The 19380-nt window shown below is 38.7% G+C and overlaps 1 protein-coding gene across 1 annotated transcript in view; it reads left to right on the plus strand.

Annotated features, from left to right (window-relative positions):
* KNTC1 (kinetochore associated 1) overlaps nt 1-19380 on the plus strand; it is a gene marked incomplete at its 3' end in the record, with an annotated part of 89940 nt that overhangs the window by 60210 nt on the left and 10350 nt on the right. The window contains exons 41-55 of the mRNA XM_081283250.1: nt 865-993; nt 2044-2160; nt 3277-3386; nt 5540-5747; nt 7037-7126; nt 9565-9736; nt 9821-9879; nt 9991-10207; nt 12014-12087; nt 12352-12562; nt 12677-12786; nt 15627-15673; nt 17100-17178; nt 18675-18793; nt 19209-19344. Of these exons, the coding sequence (XP_081139376.1) occupies nt 865-993; nt 2044-2160; nt 3277-3386; nt 5540-5747; nt 7037-7126; nt 9565-9736; nt 9821-9879; nt 9991-10207; nt 12014-12087; nt 12352-12562; nt 12677-12786; nt 15627-15673; nt 17100-17178; nt 18675-18793; nt 19209-19344 (1878 nt within the window). The remainder of the gene's footprint in view (nt 1-864; nt 994-2043; nt 2161-3276; nt 3387-5539; nt 5748-7036; nt 7127-9564; nt 9737-9820; nt 9880-9990; nt 10208-12013; nt 12088-12351; nt 12563-12676; nt 12787-15626; nt 15674-17099; nt 17179-18674; nt 18794-19208; nt 19345-19380) is intronic.

Here is a 19380-nt window from a genome sequence, read left to right on the forward strand (position 1 = left end):
CCCTTAAGTATATGAGAAGGGGTGAAATCCAGTAAATATGTGGAGGTTTGGCCAGGAAGAGTTGGGGACTGAAGGAATAGAAGAGTACAGTCATACATAGCCAGCAGTGAAGACATGTTCTGAGAAATGCCTTGTTAGCTGATTTTGTGGTTATGTAATATATTTACCAAACTCAGATGGCTGCAACCAATCATATAATCTTAGGGGACCAGTGTTGTATATGTAGTCTGTCAGTGACCAGAACATCATTATGGGGTGCACAAATGCAGAGGGGCTAGTAGATTTGGTGGGGGAGGATAAAGAAACTCACTTCTGGTTGCTTCTCATGTCTCGGGAAAAGAAAATGAGATCATCAGCTAAGAGTGAGGCAAGGGAGGGATTATTAGAGATTTGCAGAGAAGGGATGAAATAATCATACAGAAAAAGGAAGAGTTTCACGCCCTATAGAACTTGTTATAGTTGCTTTCCTTAAATTTCTGGTAGTGGTAAAAGACATTAAACCAGCTAGGTGCAGTGTTACACACCTGTAATCCCAGCAGCTCGGGAGGCTGAGGCAGGAGGATCGTGAGTTCAAAGCTAGCCTCAGCAACTTAGCGAGGCCCTATGCAACTCAGCGAGACCCTGTCTCTAAATAAAATACAAAACTGGGCTGGGGATGTGGCCCCTGAATTCAATCCCCAGTACCAAAAAATTTAAAAAAAGACATGAAACCTAAGCAAACACTGGAACTGTCCTATTACAAATAATTTTTATGAAGTACTTATTTTTTTTTTCATAATTCAGTTTGGTGAAAAAGAACCTTAAGATCCTTATTTTTGTCTCCATTGTGAAGAATCTGCTTCTTATGACACTTTCTTCCCATAGGTAATCAATTGTCGCCTGGTGGATCTTGACCTGGCCTTGGGTTACTGCACTCTGTTACCTCAAGAAGATGTGTTTGAAAACCTCTGGAAGCTCATAGATAAAGCATGGCATAATTACGACAAAATTCTGGTATGCCCTAAGCAAGAACAGCTCCCCTCCACCCAGAGAGATAGTGTCTGGCTGAGTTGATTAGGGTCTTACTATTTTGCTGAGGCTGGGTTTGAACTTGTGATCCTCTTGCCTCAGCCTCCCAAGTCACTGGGATTACAGGCATGTGCCACTATGCCTGACTAAGAACAGCTTTTGTTTCATTTTTGGTTTTGGTTTTTTATCATAGGCATGGACAGAAGTGTATTTAGTAAAGTAGATGCATACTCAAGGGAGAATGGGAATGATCTTAGGAGAGACACCTTTGGGGTAAAGCAGGAGTATGCATTCAAGTTATGATGTATATTATTTCCAGAGGGAGAGACAGCAACCCACTGGGGTGGAGTGTTAATATTTACTGACAGCCAATGCTGGGGACTGAACTGGAGATGGCCAGGGCCCAGTTACACAATTTTATTCCAGTTTTCCCTGCACTTGTGCATTTCCCTCATTTTACAAGGGCAGGGGCCAAGGACATGTCAGGTTCCTGAGCACTTTCTGCATCTCAGTGGCTCATGGGTGTTTCCTTTAAAACTCAGTATTTTTCTCTCTTTATCCTAAATCTTTATCTCATTTCCCTCTTTGATCCCTTAATCTTACTGACTAATGAGGGTGAAAATTCATCTTTTATGGCTCCTTGAGGCTGGCCAGGGGTGATGACCCTCCCTATTCAGGGATCAGAGACCTTACCTTGACTGTGGAGGAGGCAGGCACTAGAATCATGAGTCAGTTTTGGACAAGTTTATTGGATGGAAAACATCATGTAAGAAGTAATGACTGGGTACAAGGAATGTGTAACTTTCTTGTACTGTTTTCACCAAGGGAGATTGTAGTCTGTTTTTTTTGTTTGTTTGTTTGGTTTGGTTTGGTGCTGGGGATGGAACCCAGTGCCTCACACATAGGCACATGCCCTACCATTGAGTTACACTCCCAGCCCAAGGATATGATTTTTGTTGTTCAATTTCATCTAAAAGGTGTTAGTAGAACTTTTTCTTTGTGCAATCAAATTTTAATCCTATTTTAATTTTTTAGGCAATATCTCTGGTGGGTTCTCAGCTGGCCAGTCTCTATCAGGAAATTGAAATAGGGCTTCAGTTCCATGAGCTCAGTACTGAAGCACAGTGGGGTATTCGTCTTGGTAAACTTGGGGTGAGTATTCATATTGCTCTGATGTTTCATCCATCCTAGTAACAACCCAGTGAGAGAACTTAAGACAAAGGCTTCATTGTCCTTTACTTTTGGGGAGAGGAAATATATGTATTGACATAAATTTTGGTTATATTAAGCATACAAGGAAATAGGACCTTTGCTTCATTTCCTTTTCCATATATTTTTAAGGAAGTTAAAGAGAAATTTGACATTTTCATCTGCTAGCTTTCTCATTCATAGGTATGTATCTAGTATCAATTGACATTTATGCTGTCTTAGACCTAGTGTTTAGCCTTGTATTATTTTTTTGGTTTGGCTGCTGTTATTTAGTTAATGTTAGAGTGTATACGAGCATTCCATACTCTTAAGAACACCTAGTGGGGAAAAGTAAACTGCCATTATTTTATTTTTTTTAAACAGCCCTTACTTTTGACTTTGTAAAACAACAAACAGAACCTTGATTTCTTTTCCAAATATGTAAACTTTTATTTTACTTACAAACAGTTGACTCATCCAGGAGGGTAACCACTGCAGAAGCAGTTATGTGTTTGGAAGCCTAGTTCCCATTGCAGTAGTGGGGTGTGTTCCACAGACATTAACACCCAACCCCTGCTGCTAAAGAGGCAAGGGTTCAGGCGGCTCAGGAGTTTTGGCTCCACAGCCAGATTCCTCAAGTCTCCCAAGACTGAGCTGCATAGCATGTTAAAAACAAAAGTGGGAAGAGCCATTTAAAAAAGTGTCTTTAGAGCTGGAGCTATAGCTCACTTGGTAGAATGCTTTCCTAGCATGTATGAGGCACTGGGTTCAATCCTCAAAACTGCATAAAAATAAAAAATAAAAAAAAAAGGTATTGGGTCCATCTCATGGATATATATATATATATTGTGTGTGTATGTTTGTGTGTGTGTGTGGTGCTGGGGATTGAACCCAGGGCATTGTGCATGCAAAGCAAGCACTCTACCAACTGAGCTATAGCTCCAGCCCTAAAAAATATTTTTTTAAAAGTGTCTTTAAAAAAAAAAAAAAAAAAAAAAAGGAGAGTAAAATAAGAAATCATATCATTGTCCTTATTTTGATACATTTCAATTCAGAGGGTCCTTTTGTTCTTATTTCTAGATTTCTTTTCAGCCTGTTTTCAGGCAACATATTCTCACCAAGAAAGACCTCATTAAAGCTCTCGTGGAGAACGTAGATGTGGACACGAGCCTTATTCTGGAATACTGCAGGTGATTCTTTAAACTTCAGTGTATGTTTGCTGTTATTTTAATCAGCTGGTGATCCTTACTACAAGGACACAATAATCAGGTGATTATTACTCATGGTAGACTTCTTCTGTGTTCTTTTGCTCACAGCCAAAGTGAGTAAATCTTGTGATATTCTCTTGTGATGTCACCCTTTAAATTCACTGTGTGATATTTCTTGAACTTGCCTCATAGTAAGCATCACTTGAGGCCCTTGACTTAAAAAATACAGGTTTCCCGGTCTTTCCCTGGTAGTTCTGCCTGAGCAGGTCTGGATTGAGACCCAGAATCTTGGATCTTTAATAGGAGCTCCAGATGATTCTTATGATCAGAAAAGCTTGGGGATAGTTTTCTCAGTACTATAGTGCCCTTTACCATGAGAATTGTTCCAAGACTTCTAGTGGCTGCCTACAACTGAGGAAAGTACCAAACTCTATCTATATATACTATGTTGTTTTTTTTCAGTATAATAATGAAGACAACTATTAAGTGACTAACAAGAGGGTAACGTATAAATGAGGTTTCATCTCTTGCTTAGAATAGCAGGCAACTTAAAACATGAGTTGTAGCTGGGCACATGGCACATGCCTGTAATCCCAACAGCTTGGGAGGCTGAGACAGAAGGATCGAGAATTCAAAGCCAGCCTCAGCAATTTAGTGAGGCCGTAAGTAATTCAGTGAGACCCTGTCTCTAAATATAATACAAAAAAAGGATGGGGATGTGGTTCAGTGGTTAAGTGCCTCTGAATTTAATCCCCAGTACCCAAAAACAAACAAACAAAAAACATAAATTGTTTATTTCATTTCTAGAATTGTACATTTAATTTTTTTGGACTTCTGTTAACCATGATAACCAAAATCTTGGAAAGTAAAACTATGGGTAATGGGAGCTACTGTAATCCCACATCTAAATCACATTAACCTAGGGAACAAAGTATACCTTTCTTTTTTTGAGATACTGAAGTTTGAACCCAGAACCTAGCACATGATTGGCAAATCTTACCAAAGAGTTACATCCCTGAATCCTTGGTCTTTTTCTTTTTCTTCATTTCTTTTTTTGGTACTAGAGGTTGAACCCAGGGGTGCTTAACAACTGTGCCACATTTCCAGTTCTTTTTTTTTTTTTTAGAGAGAGAGAGAATTTTTTTTTTTTTAATATTTATTTTTTAGTTTTCGGCGGACCAACATCTTTGTTGGTATATGGTGCTGAGGATCGAACCCGGGCCGCACGCATGCCAGGCGAGTGCGCTACCGCTTGAGCCACATCCCCAGCCCCACATTTCCAGTTCTTTTATTTTTTTATTTTGAAAATAGAGTCTTGCTAAGTTGCTTAGAGTCCTCACTAAGTCACTGAGACTGGCTTTGAACTTGTGATTTTCCTGTCTTAGCCTCCCAAATCCCTGGTATTACTGGTATCTGCCCAGTGTCCTTTTCTTTCTTTTTTTAAATAATAACTTTTCTTATTATTTTTTAGTTGTAGTTGGACACAATATCTTTATTTCATTTTTATGTGGTGCCGAGGAGCGGACCCAGGGCCTTGCGCTTGTTAGGCAAGCACTCTATTGCTGAGCCACAATCCCAGCCCCTCTTTTTTTTATATATATATTTATTTTAATTGTAGTTGGACACAATATCTTTATTCCATTCATTTATTTTTATGTGGTGCTGAGGGTCGAACACAGGGCCCTGAGCATGCTAGGCGAGTGCTCTACCGCTGAGCCACAACCCCAGCGCCCCCGGCATCCTTTTCAAATTTTATATTGAGACAGGGTCCTGTTAAATTGCCCATGCTGGCCTGGAATTTGTAATCCTCCTGCCTTAACCTCCCAAGTAACTGAGAATACTGATGTGTGCCACTGCACCTGGCTTAATATCAGATTTTCAAAAGGCAGTGATTAGCTTTAATCATATGTAATTCATCTGATCTTATGGCTGGGTACTAGGAAGGTTAAATCTCAGTAATGGGAGCACATACCTGAGTTATTGGTCAGAATTGTGGCGTTCAGAACTATGGCATGGAAATGCATGCACGGGGGACATGAGCGTGAAACTGGTACCTCTCCTAGCATATTTCAGCTGGACTGTGATGCAGCTCTTCAAACTGTTCATTGAAACACTGCTCCTGATACCTCTTCTAGCACATTTCAGTTGGACTGTGATGCAGCTCTTCAACTGTTCATTGAAACACTGCTTCTTAACACTAATGTCAAACAAAGCCAGGGAGACACAAACCGAAAGTCTACAAAGCAGCAGCATTCAAAACTCCTGGCCAAAGTCATCGAAATGGTTCCTCTACTGACGAGCACAAAAGATTTGGTCATCAGTCTTAGTGGAATACTACATAAGGTGATGAACAGAAAGTGAATATATTGGGTCATCTCAAATATTCCTCCCACCCTTAATCGATACATAAAATAACTGGATTTATAAGTTGTATTTTTATAAACTTTTAATATAATTTAATACAACAATTTTTCTTTCTTACCTTTTTTTTCTTTTTTCCAAAATGGAAATATCCTTTTCTCCACAAATTTTTAAGAATAGTACATATTCTTTAAATAAAAATCAAATTAGAAAGGTATAAATCAGAAAAAGAAACTTTCTCTTCCTAGATATAAAATATTAGTAATTTTGTGTAATGACTATTTATACTAAATATACTATCCTTAGAGTAGTAACTATCCTATTTATTTATTATTCCATCATATAGATAAAACATACTATATTTAACCAGCCTTTTATGGGTGGACATTTGAAGTATTTGTAGTTGTGTAATTATAAATTGTTTTAATGAATGTGAATATCTTTTTTTTTTTTTTTTTTTTTTTTGGTGAATATCTTTATAACATGTATTTTTTCCTTCTCTTGTCTGATTTTTTTTTTTAGGAATCTGAGTTAGAATTTTGAAGGTGTTGGGTAATTTGATGGGATCAAATTGGAAGGCAGGGAATATGAGATTGTAAAGCTGCAGGAAATTTTTTCATTTTACATTTTGCCTGTAATTCAGCCAAAAGTCGTATAGACTTGCTAAAATTTTCTAGGTATAATAAACTGTATTCACACTTAGTTTTTATGTGACTTTAGATAGCATTTAAAAAAATAGAAGAATTAACGGTGAGTGGGCAGAAACAAAGAACAAAAAGAAATGTGTCTCTTCTTTTCATGATTATATATAGAGTACCCAATTAATTCTTGTATTGTAGTAATAGAGCTAAAACAAAATCCTCTGAGAGACTTTTCATGGAGTCCCACAATTACAGTTAAGTCATTTCCAAGAAAAGTCCAATTTTTTCTGTTCTAATTTTCCCATCATCAAGTGGAAGAAGTAGAACTTAAGTTTTAAAATCAAATTGAAATTTTTGTCCTACGTTCATTATTTCTATGTATTTAGTACCCTCAAAGCATTTTTCTTTATTAAAACAACTTTATGTAGCTTTTTTGATTTTAAGACATTTTAAATCATATTTACTAAAATTGAGTTCATTTTTTTAAAAAGTTTTAATTTTAGTTTAAAATAATAATTTAAGTTGTAGTGTATTGATTTATATTCATAATCTATATCAGTGAACATTATTGAATAAAACTATTGGCATTACAGGATCTTCTCACAATGATATATTTTTTGTTTTATACAGCTGGACCCCTATGACTATGAAATGATTGAAGTTGTCCTGAAAATTATAGAAAGAGCTGATGAGAATATAACCAATATTAATATTAATCAGGTATAACAAATACATTAAAAATTGAAAAATCATCTTCATGTTTTTATTTAGATCATAAATTACATTATTTTATTATGTCTTTCTGGATTATCCTTTAATCCCCTTTTAAACTCCACATTTTATTCTAGATCTTTTTCTCTAAAAGGAATCCAATACTAAGATTTTCATGATGTCCATATTTTATCAATTGTTGTCATCCTATTTTTCCTGTATTGAGGTGATTTTAATCTGCTATTCAAGAGCATGAAGTCACTAAAGCATTAATTGTGAAGAATTAAGGCAACATTATTTGCTATCTAGAAAAGGACATGGGGCTCAGTTAGATTGAGCTTTGTATATTAATAGGTAGGTCCTATTAATTCTATTTTTCTTTTGCAGTATTATTAGGAGTTAAACCTAGGATTTCATGCATGATAGGCAAGTACTGTACCACTAAACTACATCCCCAGACCTTTTATTTTTTCTTTGAGACAAGTTCTCCCTATGTTGCTGAGGCCAACCTGAAACTTGCAGTTCTCCTGCTTCAGCCTCCTGAGTCACTGAGATAATAGGTGTGAGCCACCAGACCTGGCTCAGCACTCTCAAATCTTTTTTTTTTTTTTTTTTTTTTTGGTGCCGGGTACTGGGGATTGAATTCAGGGGCATTCAACCACTGAGCCACATCCCCAACCCTATTTTTTATTTAGAGACAGGGTCTCACTAAGTTGCTTAGCTGGCTTTGAACTCAATCCTCCTGCCTTAGCCTCCCAAGCCACTGGAATTACAGGGGAATACCACCATACCCAGCAGTTCTCTCAATTCTATTTCAGTATTTTTATTAACTTCTTTTTTCTCATTTCAAAAATGTATTTATATTTTTTTGAGGTACTCAAGCATGCCAGGCAAGCATTCTACCACAAGCTACATTTCTAGCCCCTTTCTTTAACATTTTTTTTTTTTTTTTTTTGGTGCTGTAGTTAAACTCAGGGGTGCTTAACCACTAAGCTAGATCCCCAGTCTTTTTTATTTTTCATTTTGAGGAAGGGTCTCGCTAAGTTGCTAGGGTCTCATTCATTTGCTGAGGGTGGCTTGGAACTTTTGATCTTCTTACTTCAGCCTCCTGAGTCACTGGGATTACAGGCCTGCACCACCATGCTTGGCTCATTAACTTCTTTAATCATTTCTGAATTTTGGTTCTAGTGGCTTGTATATTTTTTATTTATTTTAAAAATATTTTTATTTTATTTTTTATGTGGTGCTGAGAATCGAATCCAAGGCCTCGCACGTGTTAGGCAAGCGCTCCACCGCTGAGCCACAATCCCAGCCCCTTGTATATATTTTTTTTTTTTTAAAGAGAGAGTGAGAGGGCTGGGGATGTGGCTCAAGCGGTAGCGCGCTCGCCTGGCATGCGTGCGGCCCGGGTTCGATCCTCAGCACCACATACAAAGAGAGATGTTGTGTCTGCCGAAAACTAAAAAATAAATATTAAAAAAAAAAAGGGTGAGAGAGAGAGAGAATTTTTAATATTTATTTTTTAGTTCTTGGCGGACACAACATCTTTGTTGGTATGTGGTGCTGAGGATTGAACCCGGGCCGCACGCATGCCAGGCGAGCGCGCTACCGCTTGAGCCACATCCCCAGCCCCCTTGTATATTTTTAAAAATTGGATTTTAAAAATATAAGAAAAATGGTTGATTCAAAAGGTTATATAAGCCCTAAAACAGAAAATATAAGCATAAGATGGACAAAGGACATAGAAAATTAATTTTAGATCTAAAACCTCTGTTTTTAAAATTAAATCAAGCTTGGCATCATGATGTGTTGCCATCATTCCAGCTATGTGGGAGGCTGAGGTGGAAGAATATCTCAAGCTCAGGAGTTCACGACTAGGCTAGGCAACATTGTGAGACCCTGTCTCAAAAATAATAAATAAAATTTTAAAAATAAAGTAAATTCAAGTATTTTTATAGTAATATCTCAACACATTCAAAGAGTACATCAAAGCTGTGTTCTGTGACACATGCCCATAATCCCAGCTGTTTAGAAGTCTGAGGCAGGAGGATCACAAGTTCAAAGCCAGCCTCAGAAATTTATCAAGGCCCTAAGCCTTGATAAATAAATAAATAAAATGGGCTGGGATGTGGCTCAGCAATTAAGCACCTCTATGCTCAGTCCTCTGTACTAAAAAACAAGAGTATATCAAGAACTGCCAGTCTCATTTACAAAACATCCTGCCAACAAGGTTCTACTGTTTTTTTCTATTATGATTTCTTCAATAATGATATTGATTTTGGCTTATAAGGATTTGATGACAGGAAAACTAGAAATGTTTTTCTGGTCTTTGTGAAAATGAGACTGTCTAAGGAATGGCAACCTAGGGTGGCACAGAATGAGACAACTTTGAGACAGTGTAGGATTGGGTCCTTCTTACAGGAAAATGCTTTCTTATTTTAATGCAGGCATTGAGTCTTCTGAAACATTTGGAGTCATACAAAAGAATTTCCCCTCCCGTGGACCTAGAATACCAATACATGTTGGAGCATGTGATCACTCTGCCATCAGCTGCCCAGACTAGACTGCCTTTTCACTTGATATTATTTGGCACAGCACAGAACTTCTGGAAAATTCTCTGTATGTTTGTTAATATATGGAATTTTTCCAACTAGCAAACAGTTTTCTCTCAAGCAATTTATATTCTTTTCATTTCCTTTCTAGCTTCAGAGCTCAGTGAAGAGTCCCTCCCAACCCTGCTCTTAATCTCTAAATTAATGAAGGTAATGGATTAAAACCTCATAAGAGGCTTCTTCGTGCTATAATAATCCTAACCCCGAGGACAAATACTTTATTCCTTTCATATAAAAATTTAACTTCCTTTTTTTCTGAAGTTTTCTCTAGACACTCTCTACGTGTCTACGGCCAAACATGTTTTTGAAAAGAACTTGAAGCCAAAGCTCCTGAAGTTGATACCAGCTAAGTCCTCTGCACTGATGAACAGGGAAATAGCTAAGATCACTCAGACCATCGAGTCCTACCTGCTGTCTATAGTCAACCCGGAGTGGGCTGTGGCCATTGCCATCACTCTCACCCAGGAGATACCAGAAGGTACAGAATCTCCTATAATTGGCCTTAAAATGGTAAACTGGTTTTTGTTTTTGTTTTTTAGTAGTAGGGATTAAATCCCCAGAGGTACTCTTAACCACTGAGCCACATCCCAGCCTTTTTTTTTTTTTTTTTTTTTTTTTTAATTTTGAGACAGGGTCTTGCCAAGTTTCTTAGGGCCTTTCAAAGTTGCTGAGGCTGGTCTTAAATTTGCAATTCTCCTGCCTCAGCCTCCCAAGCTGCTGGGATTATAAGCATGTGCTTATAGTTTTGGGGTTTTTTTTAATTGAAAAATTGTTATTTATTTGACAGATAACTTCTGAATTAATATAAAGAAATGTCAATGGCTTGTATGTACACTAATTCAAACATTTTCCCTAAGCACCAACTAGAGCTGTTTCCAGTCTTTTCACCAAAAACATCTTCATCATTGAAAGACTGCCTGAAACTTAATTAGTTTATTTAGGTTTCTAAATAGGAAACCCAAAGCCGCCAATCAGAGCTGCTTCTTTTTTTTTTCCCAAATGTTTATTTTTAATTTATTTTTATTTTTATTTTTAAAGAAAGATAAATTTTTAATATTTATTTTTTAGTTTTCTGTGGACACATCTTTTTATTTTATTTTTATGTGGTGCTGAGGATCAAACCCAGGGTCTTGCACATGTTAGGCGAGCGCTCTACAGAGCTTCTAACATGATGACCAGGTTAAACCCTTAAAATTTGAGTAAAAATAACTTGTAAAAGTTTTATCTATATATTCCAAATGAAGGGATCTGCTGGCCTTAGACTGATAATCACAGGTCATCAATCCACAAGCCAAATGTTATTGCACAGCTCACCAACAAAATGACTTATAAGTACATACAAAGTAAGGGCAAAGTATCACATAAAATTAATGTTCTTGTATATTCAAGGGGAGTGATACCTAATTCCCATTGGTATACAATGTAACAAGGGGCACAGATACAGATACCTTCACTCCTTAGCAAGGACAGTGCCCTAGAATGAAGTAGTGGCTTCGTGGACCAAGTGGCATCCAGACCCCACCAGGAACATGAGTGGATATTGAAGCATGTGGGTAGGAATCGGTGCTGGAGAGAACAAAATGAACCAAGACAGAGTCACAGACCTGCTGACTATTCAGAAGGCAGTGAAGTGTTGGTACTGGGTGCAGGGGTGTAATCTAACAAAAGATGCCATAAGAGGGCAAAATACCTTCACCAACAGAGGCTCCACATGCTCTCTGTGGATACGAAGTAGCTGAGGATCATACTTCAGGTCACCCTTGACCCTGGGCCCTAGTCCTTGGAATCAAATTCATGAGCAAGAATTTTCCTTCACATAAACTGTCTTTTCTCCAAAAAGTAAAACAAAAACACAAGCAAACAAAACAAAACTGCAAGAGAATCAGATTTTGACCCTCTCACTTGACTTGTGTCCCAGCTGCCCTGCTAGGGAGATGGTCTGCTGTTGCTCACACTGGTTCACTGCTGCAGAGCATCCAGCTCATTGTGTGTGTATCTAACTTGTAAAGAGCCAAGAAATGAGGTGTAGTGGTAGATGGTATGGTAACACATGCACATACAGGCAAGAGAAACTTCTGGAAGAAACATCAGCATCTTGGGAGCAGGATTGGGAGCTAACGAGTGTCCTCTTGGACTCTGGCTTTTTGCTTTGATCCTTCTCTCCTGCTTACCTTTTCTTTTACTGAGTTCCCATTTGTATAATTTAAAAGTACTTGATCATTTGACTAAGCAACATTGTCTTAAAAGGATTCAGATTTGTTCATAGATCTCTTTATCTTTTTAGGCTCCTTCAAGATGTCTAGTTTGAAGTTCTGCCTGTATTTAGCTGAGAGATGGTTAGAGAACATCCCGCCTCAGGTGTGTGTAAACTAGAAGACTGAAGATTCTGCGCTCTCCTTAATTTGCACTGTGCTTGCCTAGTACATCTTCTCATCCTGCTCTGGTGCCTGAAGTGGAGGAGGAAGACCATGGCTTTGAATGGGAGATGCTTCAGGATACAGCTGAGGAAGGGAGGGCTGTGATCGATAAAGATGGAATCTTAGCCTCTGCTGAGATTTACAAAATAAGTTTTGTGAGATGTATAAATTAAGTCTTTTCTTTTTGCTTGCAATTTTTCAAAAGGATGAAACGCGTGAAAAGGCTCAGGCTTTGCTGAAGAAGCTACATCTGCAGTTCCGGCGCTCAGGCACAGAGGCTGTGCTCATAGCTCATAAGCTGAACAGTGGGGAATATTTAAGGGCGATCGGGAAGCCGGCACACCTCATTGTCAGCCTATATGAACATCCCAGCATAAATCAAAGATTGCAAAATTCATCTGGCAAGGATTATCCTGGTGAGGACCAAGCTATTTTTGGGTCCAGAAAGAACTATTGTTTTGATTTCTGGTTATCTAAAATTAAAAACTCAACTTACTCTTTTTTAAAATTCTTTATCTTGGATATCTTAGATATTCATGCAGCAGCTAAAGAAATAGCTGAAGTGAATGAAATTAATTTGGAAAAGATATGGGACATGTTGTTGGAAAAATGGCTGTGCCCCTCGACAGCACCTGGTGTGGTAGGTACACACTGGGCCCCAGGGGTCATGGAGTAGCAGCTGAGGGCTCCTCACAGAGGCTGAATACCTGTCCTGCAAAATACAGCCCTCTAGGTGTTTTTACCTTATTGATTTCAGACATAACCTTGTGTAAAAGAAGTGGTCTATTTTTTGACTTGGATTCATGTGTCTAATTCTGTATTTTGAAATAATTCAAAATGAAACATCATTCTTAACATTTTGCCATATTTGCTTCATCACTTTCTTTTTTTTAAAATTTTTTTTTAATTTTTTTTTTTTTTAGTTGTTGATAGTCCTTTATTTATTTTACGTGGTGTTGAGAATCAAACCCAGTGCCTCACACATGCCAGGCAACTGCGCTACTGCTGAGCCCCAGCCCCAGCCCTGCTTCATCACTTTCTATATACACAGATTTCTACCCATTTGAGTAAATTATGTATGCCATGCCCCTCCCCCGCTAATGTTTAAAATTCTTGTTCTTATGGATTAAGTTTTTTATACATTTAATCCATAAGAACAAGGATTTTCTCTAGACCACAGCGTAATTGTCAAAATTTAAAAAAAAAAAAATTGTCTCTGGGGGTGGTGGCACAGGTCTGTAATCCTAGCTGCTCAAGAGGCTGAGGCAGAAGGAGTGCAAGCCTCAGGAATATTTAAAATATAATTAAAATGTCTTAAAATATAATTAGAGAAAGGACTGAGATACAGCCCCGGGTTGAATACCCCTGGATTCAATCCCCAGTACCAAAAAAGTTGGTGTTGATGCAACACTCAGATTTCCACTTCCATCTCACAGTTTAAGTTGTCCCAACAACATTCTTTATGACACTCCCGAGCCCCTGGGTCTAGGACCTGATCCACAGCTGTGCTCTGTGCTCTGTGTTTGTCGGGGCTCTCATCTTTGCTTTTTTTTTTCCCCCCTCTTTTCCCTTCTTTTCTTTCTTTGTAATACTGAGGATTGAACACATTTCTTAAGACAGGATCTCACTAAGTTGCCCAGTCTGACCTCGAATTTGCAATCTTCCTGTCTCAGCCTCCAGAGTCACTGGGATTACAGAGGTGTACTACCATGCACAGCTTTGAGGTTCTACATTTTAGGCAAGAATAGTACATAGGTGATGTGTTTCAGTAGGTCACACCAGGAAGCACAAAATGTCGTTCTTAGAAATAGTGTAATTAGCATCTAAAATTTTTTATGGGATTCAGTGGTAAAAATCCAGAATTTTTGCCAGGTGTGGTGGTGTACACCTTGAACCTAAGACCTTGCACATTGTTAGGCAAGTGCCCTACCACTGAACTACACTACCAACCCCTTGCTTGGTCCTTTTAGAGCAGTTAGTTGTACCTTTGTCCAAGCAAGAGAGAGCTCCTGGTGTGTCTAGCTGTAGCAGCCAGATAACCGGTAATCCCAGCTGCTTGAGAGGCTGAGGCAGGAGGATCACAAATTTAAAGCCAGCCTCAGCAAAAGTAGGGTGCTGAATAAAATACAAAATAAGGCTGGGGATGTGGCTCAGTGGTCACGTGCCCCCTCACTTCAATCCCGAGTACCAAAAAATCCAGAATTTTCTACATCATTCTGAATTTTTAGGTAGAATTTAATAAGTAAATTCTGTAATTCTTTATCTACTAAGGTAAATATCCTTGGAAAAGAATCTACCTATAAACAAAGTATAGCTAACATGGCATGACATTAGGCGTTTATTTTTTTAATTATTATTATCATTTTTATTGTTGTTTGATGCTGGGGATTAAACCCAGTGCCTGGAGCATGCTAAGTACTCATTCTACATTCTATTGCTGAACTATAGCTCCAGCCCTAGATGGTGGTTTGTTGTTATTGTTGTTGTTTTGGTACTGGGGATTTAACCCAGGAGCACTTAACCACTGAGCTACATCTCCAGCCCTGTTTATTTTTTATTTTGAGACAAGGTCTCACTAAGTTGCTGCGGCTGACCTAGAACATGCAGTCCTCAGCCTCCCTAGTCACTGGGATTACAGACATGTGCCGCCACACCTGGCTAAGTTTTTAATTTATAGTTTTTATACACTTAGTATTCAATTCAAGAAGTATTTTTGTAAAAGTATTTACAAGAGCAAGGACAGAGCGTCAGTTGAAAGACAGAAATTAGAAGTATATCTTGGCCAAGAGAATCTGTGGTTGCCTGTAGAAGCCAGCATTTAGAGATGTTTCAAGTTACACGTAAATTCAAACACCAAATGGAAGGTTCCTTCACACTGGGAACCATAATTGTACTTTAGTAGGTCCTTATGACTATGAGCTGAATTAATGAATTAATTTTAAATTAATGAATTTTAAATTCCTGGAGCCCTTATCTTTTAAAAATTTTCTAACAAAGCCGGGTACAGTGGTGCACACCTGTAATCCCAGCAGCTCAGGAGACTGAGACAGGAGGATCACGAGTTCAAAGCCAGCCTCAGCAACTTTGAGGCTCTAAGCAACTCAGTGAGACCCTATCTCTAAATAAAATACAAAAAAAGGGCTGGGGATGTGGCTCAGTGTCTGAGTGCCCCTGAGCTCAATCTCTGGTCCCCCCCCCCCAAAAAAAAATTTTTTTTTTTCTAACAAATCTAAGTTCCAGAAAGACAGGAATATTTATTTTGTTTGCTCAGGCAACCCATATACTGAGAACAGGGCCTGTCTGATAGTAGGTGCTCAGTAAGTATTTATTGTGTGAGTGGTTGTGATAAAATCATCATTTGAATAAAAATCTTTTCATAAAATAATTTTGTACATAGAGTTTTTTATGTAGATTTTCATAAGATGAAAGTTTGTATAGTCACAAACTTAAGTTTCTAACTTTTTTTCCTTGTTTTCAAAGGAACCATCAGAATTATTTGAACTTCAAGAAGACGAAGCACTACGAAGGTACTCTGTTTTCCTTTGCTTACATGGGCATTAACCTTGATGTCCAATAGGAATCTTACCAATAAATTTTTCAGACATTGGTTTTTAAAAAGTTTACTAGATATAACTTTGGGCAGAGTCTCTGAGAAGAATAGTTCATTGATACAGGTTATAAGTGTCTCTGGTAAAAGAAATCAGAGACCCAGAATTTCTAAACCCTCAAGCTCCTGCAGATGTCAAGGGTTCCTAGATGATCTTTATATCTCAAGTAAAGGACTACTCTTATTAGCTTGGACTTTGGCACCAGACCCCTCTGTACTCTCTCACCCTGATATGCTGGGATAGCTTCAAATATGGGCCACCAGATTCCTTTTGTCCTTCTGACCTAACATTGAGACCAAGAAAGATAGGTTGCTTTCATCCAACAAGCTTGAGTTATTATTCATGGATGACTCTCTTGAGAAGACTGTATCTGGACTTGAGTCAGAAAGAATGTGGTAATTCATTAATGATGCTTGGGATAGGCATGGTGGCACACATGCCAACTTTTCGCGATTCCTAACCTAGGTCAAAAGTAGGTCAAGGAGCGCGTGAGGCCCTGCACCCTGCCTCAGCCCTGGAGATCTGATTGTAAGATGAGACTTGCATAGAGAAGCCCAAGAAAATAATCTCTCCTAGTTGGAGCAGAGCTGACCTAACACCCACTCCCTGTCTTCCTTGCCTCTGGACCCCCTCCTCATCCTTACTTAGTCATTTTTCCCCCCAGGACTGGGGATTGAACCTAAGACCTTGCACGTTGCTAGGCAAGTACCCTACCACTGAACTATACTCCCAACCCCTTGCTTGGTCTTTTTAGAGCAGTTAGTCGTACCTTTGTCCAAGCAAGAGAGAGCTCCTGGTGTGTCTAGCTGTAGCAGCCAGATGACAAGTCTTCAACAGAAACAATTCAAGGAGAAAATATAAGAGGACAATAAGTCTCAGAAAGCACCCTTTATGCAAACTTCCTGCCTTTTCCAGCTGAGTTCACTCCACCTTTCTCCCTGTGCCTCCTTCCTCTTGCCCTTCCTGGGAGTGGCCCACCATCCCTGAGGCTACAGGTTGAAATGTGCCCCTTCCAAGGTCCTGGGTACTCCTAAAACAGAAATTCACTTGAGTAATAGTCAGTGTACTTCACAGCTATGGTTTACATCAAGTTCTTAAATGGAGAGAATTTAAATTTCAGAGACTGGCTAGCTGTTTTATAGAATAGGATGCTGAGGCCTGGCATTTATTGTGTATATTATTCTCTTTAGCTATGAAGGAACTCAAGAAAAGGTTAAGTATCTTATAAGGGAAAACAAAAATATCATTGACCCATAATCCTTCTGGCCAACATGCCTGATGTCTTTTATTGTTGGGTAATCTATCACTAGGTTTCAAAATGAATGTAACTGAATTTTTTTTCCAGAGTTGTGTATCTCCTCCAGTCTCGTCCGATTGATTATAGCTCAAGAATACTGTTTGTATGCGCAACATCAGCTACAACTGTAAGCTCTATAAACTTAATCAGAACCTTGGGGGCATCTTAGCTTCACATGTTTTTCCTGCATATTTACCATGTTCAATTTTATAATAGATGATTCGGATAATGCTCACTTATTAAAATAAATAAGTACTTATTTTAATTTATAAACAAGGATTATTAAATACAGTATGCTCCATTTAGCACTGTCCTCTATAATGTCTACTTAGCAGACTGAATGGTGACCCATTGACAGCTCCCACAGGTTTGAGGTGTTTGGGATTATTAACCTCTGGGTCAGTCTGCTTTCCTCATATCAGGGCACCAAGCAGACTGGTCCTAAGAAGAGTCCCAGTTCAGCCTCACCATCCTCCATCACCCGGCTTCGGCTTCAGTCACCCAGTAGACTCTAGCTAGACTCTGCTAAAGGCAGCACAGCTGCTTTGGACATCAGGCTTTTTTGTAGGGCAGCTGGAGCAGAGAGGAAGGGTACAGAGCCATTGGGAAAGTGATCCTCAGGAGGAAAGGGGGAGAGTCGGAGGTGCTGAATGTGAGTTCCTTGCCCATTAGCTTGTCTTTCAGTCGTTCTTTCAAGCAGAAATGGTATTCCCTGATGAGTGGCTGGTCAGCTTAGCTCAGCTGATGGCACTTTTCCTCCTGTTACAGCATGCTGTATGTGAACTTTGTCTTCCATACAGAGTATTAATGAATACATTATGGTTAATCAATATCAACAAGTATTCAAATGTGAATTCTTATTAATATAATACATATCCAAGAGTTGTAGTTTAATAATTGTGAGAGAGTGTGTGTGTGTGGTGTTTGGGATGGAACCCAGGACTTCAATCTTGCTAGGTAAATACTTTACCCCTGTGCTACATCCCCAATCTATGAAGTCAATTTTCAGTGCTTCATCAAAAATATTCTTATGTGAAAGTCATCTTTGTGGGTTTTTTTCCTCCCCTGTGCAAGGGATCAAACCCACGGGTACTCTATCACTGAACTATATCCCCAGCCCTTTTTGTTTGTTTGTTTTTTATTTGAGACTGAATCTAAGTAGCCAAGGCTAGTGTCAAATTTGTGGTCTTCCTGTCTCAGCCTCCCAGGTCGCTGGGGTTATAGGTGTGGCCACCATGCCCAGCTTATCTTTGGTATTTCATGCTGGGATCGTGTGGTGTGCGTGTGAATACAATAGCTGCTGGGACAGTGGGGGTCCCTGCCTCTATTTGCCAGCACTTTCACCGACCACCGCTTCTACACCATCAGTGCAAATATCAACTCTAAAAGGCAAACAATCTAGTATTATAGTGAAAATAGTTTGGGCCCTTTTCCTCCTGAAGTGTCAGGAGTACCTCTCCAGGTCCATGGACTGCACACTGAGAACCACTGTTCCCCACTGTGCATTCCTGAAGGGCTTGAAGGGGGAAAAGAATGATGTTGCTCATGCTGCTTAGCTTGACACCCATTTACCCAACTACAGCATGCAGTGTGTCCATTTCCAAGCCTTTTTTGGTTTTACAGACATTGGGCATGCGTCAGTTAACTTTTGCCTACAAAACAAGAGCTCTTCAGTGTCTCCTCTATTTGGCTGACAAGGAAACTATAGAATCTCTCTTCAAAAAAACCATTGAAGAAGTAAAGTAAGTAGAATTTGTTGAATTGTTTTAAGAAATAGCAAACATCTTTTTTTTTTTTTTTGAACGGTAACTTTAAAGTCTATTAATTTATTAGAGTGCCTTTGAGTACCTATGTCAATGTAGTTCTGTTGCCTTGACAGCCTTGGCATTTTGGCAAAGGGGAAATAGGCCTTTGGTAACATCTTATCAACATCATTTCTTAGGAGTATTTAGAAACTGAATATTTTCTCCATCTTCTTGAAATTGATTGCTATCTAATGTTACATTCTGAGAATATATTTAAAGCCCAGAATGAGCATTTAACAACAAACAGGCCTCATTACATACCTCCTTGTAGTTGCTTTTGCTTTTTTTTTTTTTTTCTTTAATGCAAATGTGGCCTGTGAGAATGATTCTTACAAATACTTATGTTTTCCAGATCCTATTTGAAATGTATGACTTTTCTGGCAGCTTTTGAGATGTTGAATATCCCCATCACATTTGAATTATTTTGCAACAGTCCTAAAGAAGGAATGGTCAAGGGCCTGTGGAAGAACCACAGGCATGAGCCTATGGTATGTAGGGTCAGCGGACCTGGGCTCTGGTCTTCA

Source organism: Spermophilus citellus (genome assembly GCF_964194105.1).
Source record: "Spermophilus citellus genome assembly, chromosome: 3".
NCBI lineage: Eukaryota > Metazoa > Chordata > Mammalia > Rodentia > Sciuridae > Spermophilus > Spermophilus citellus.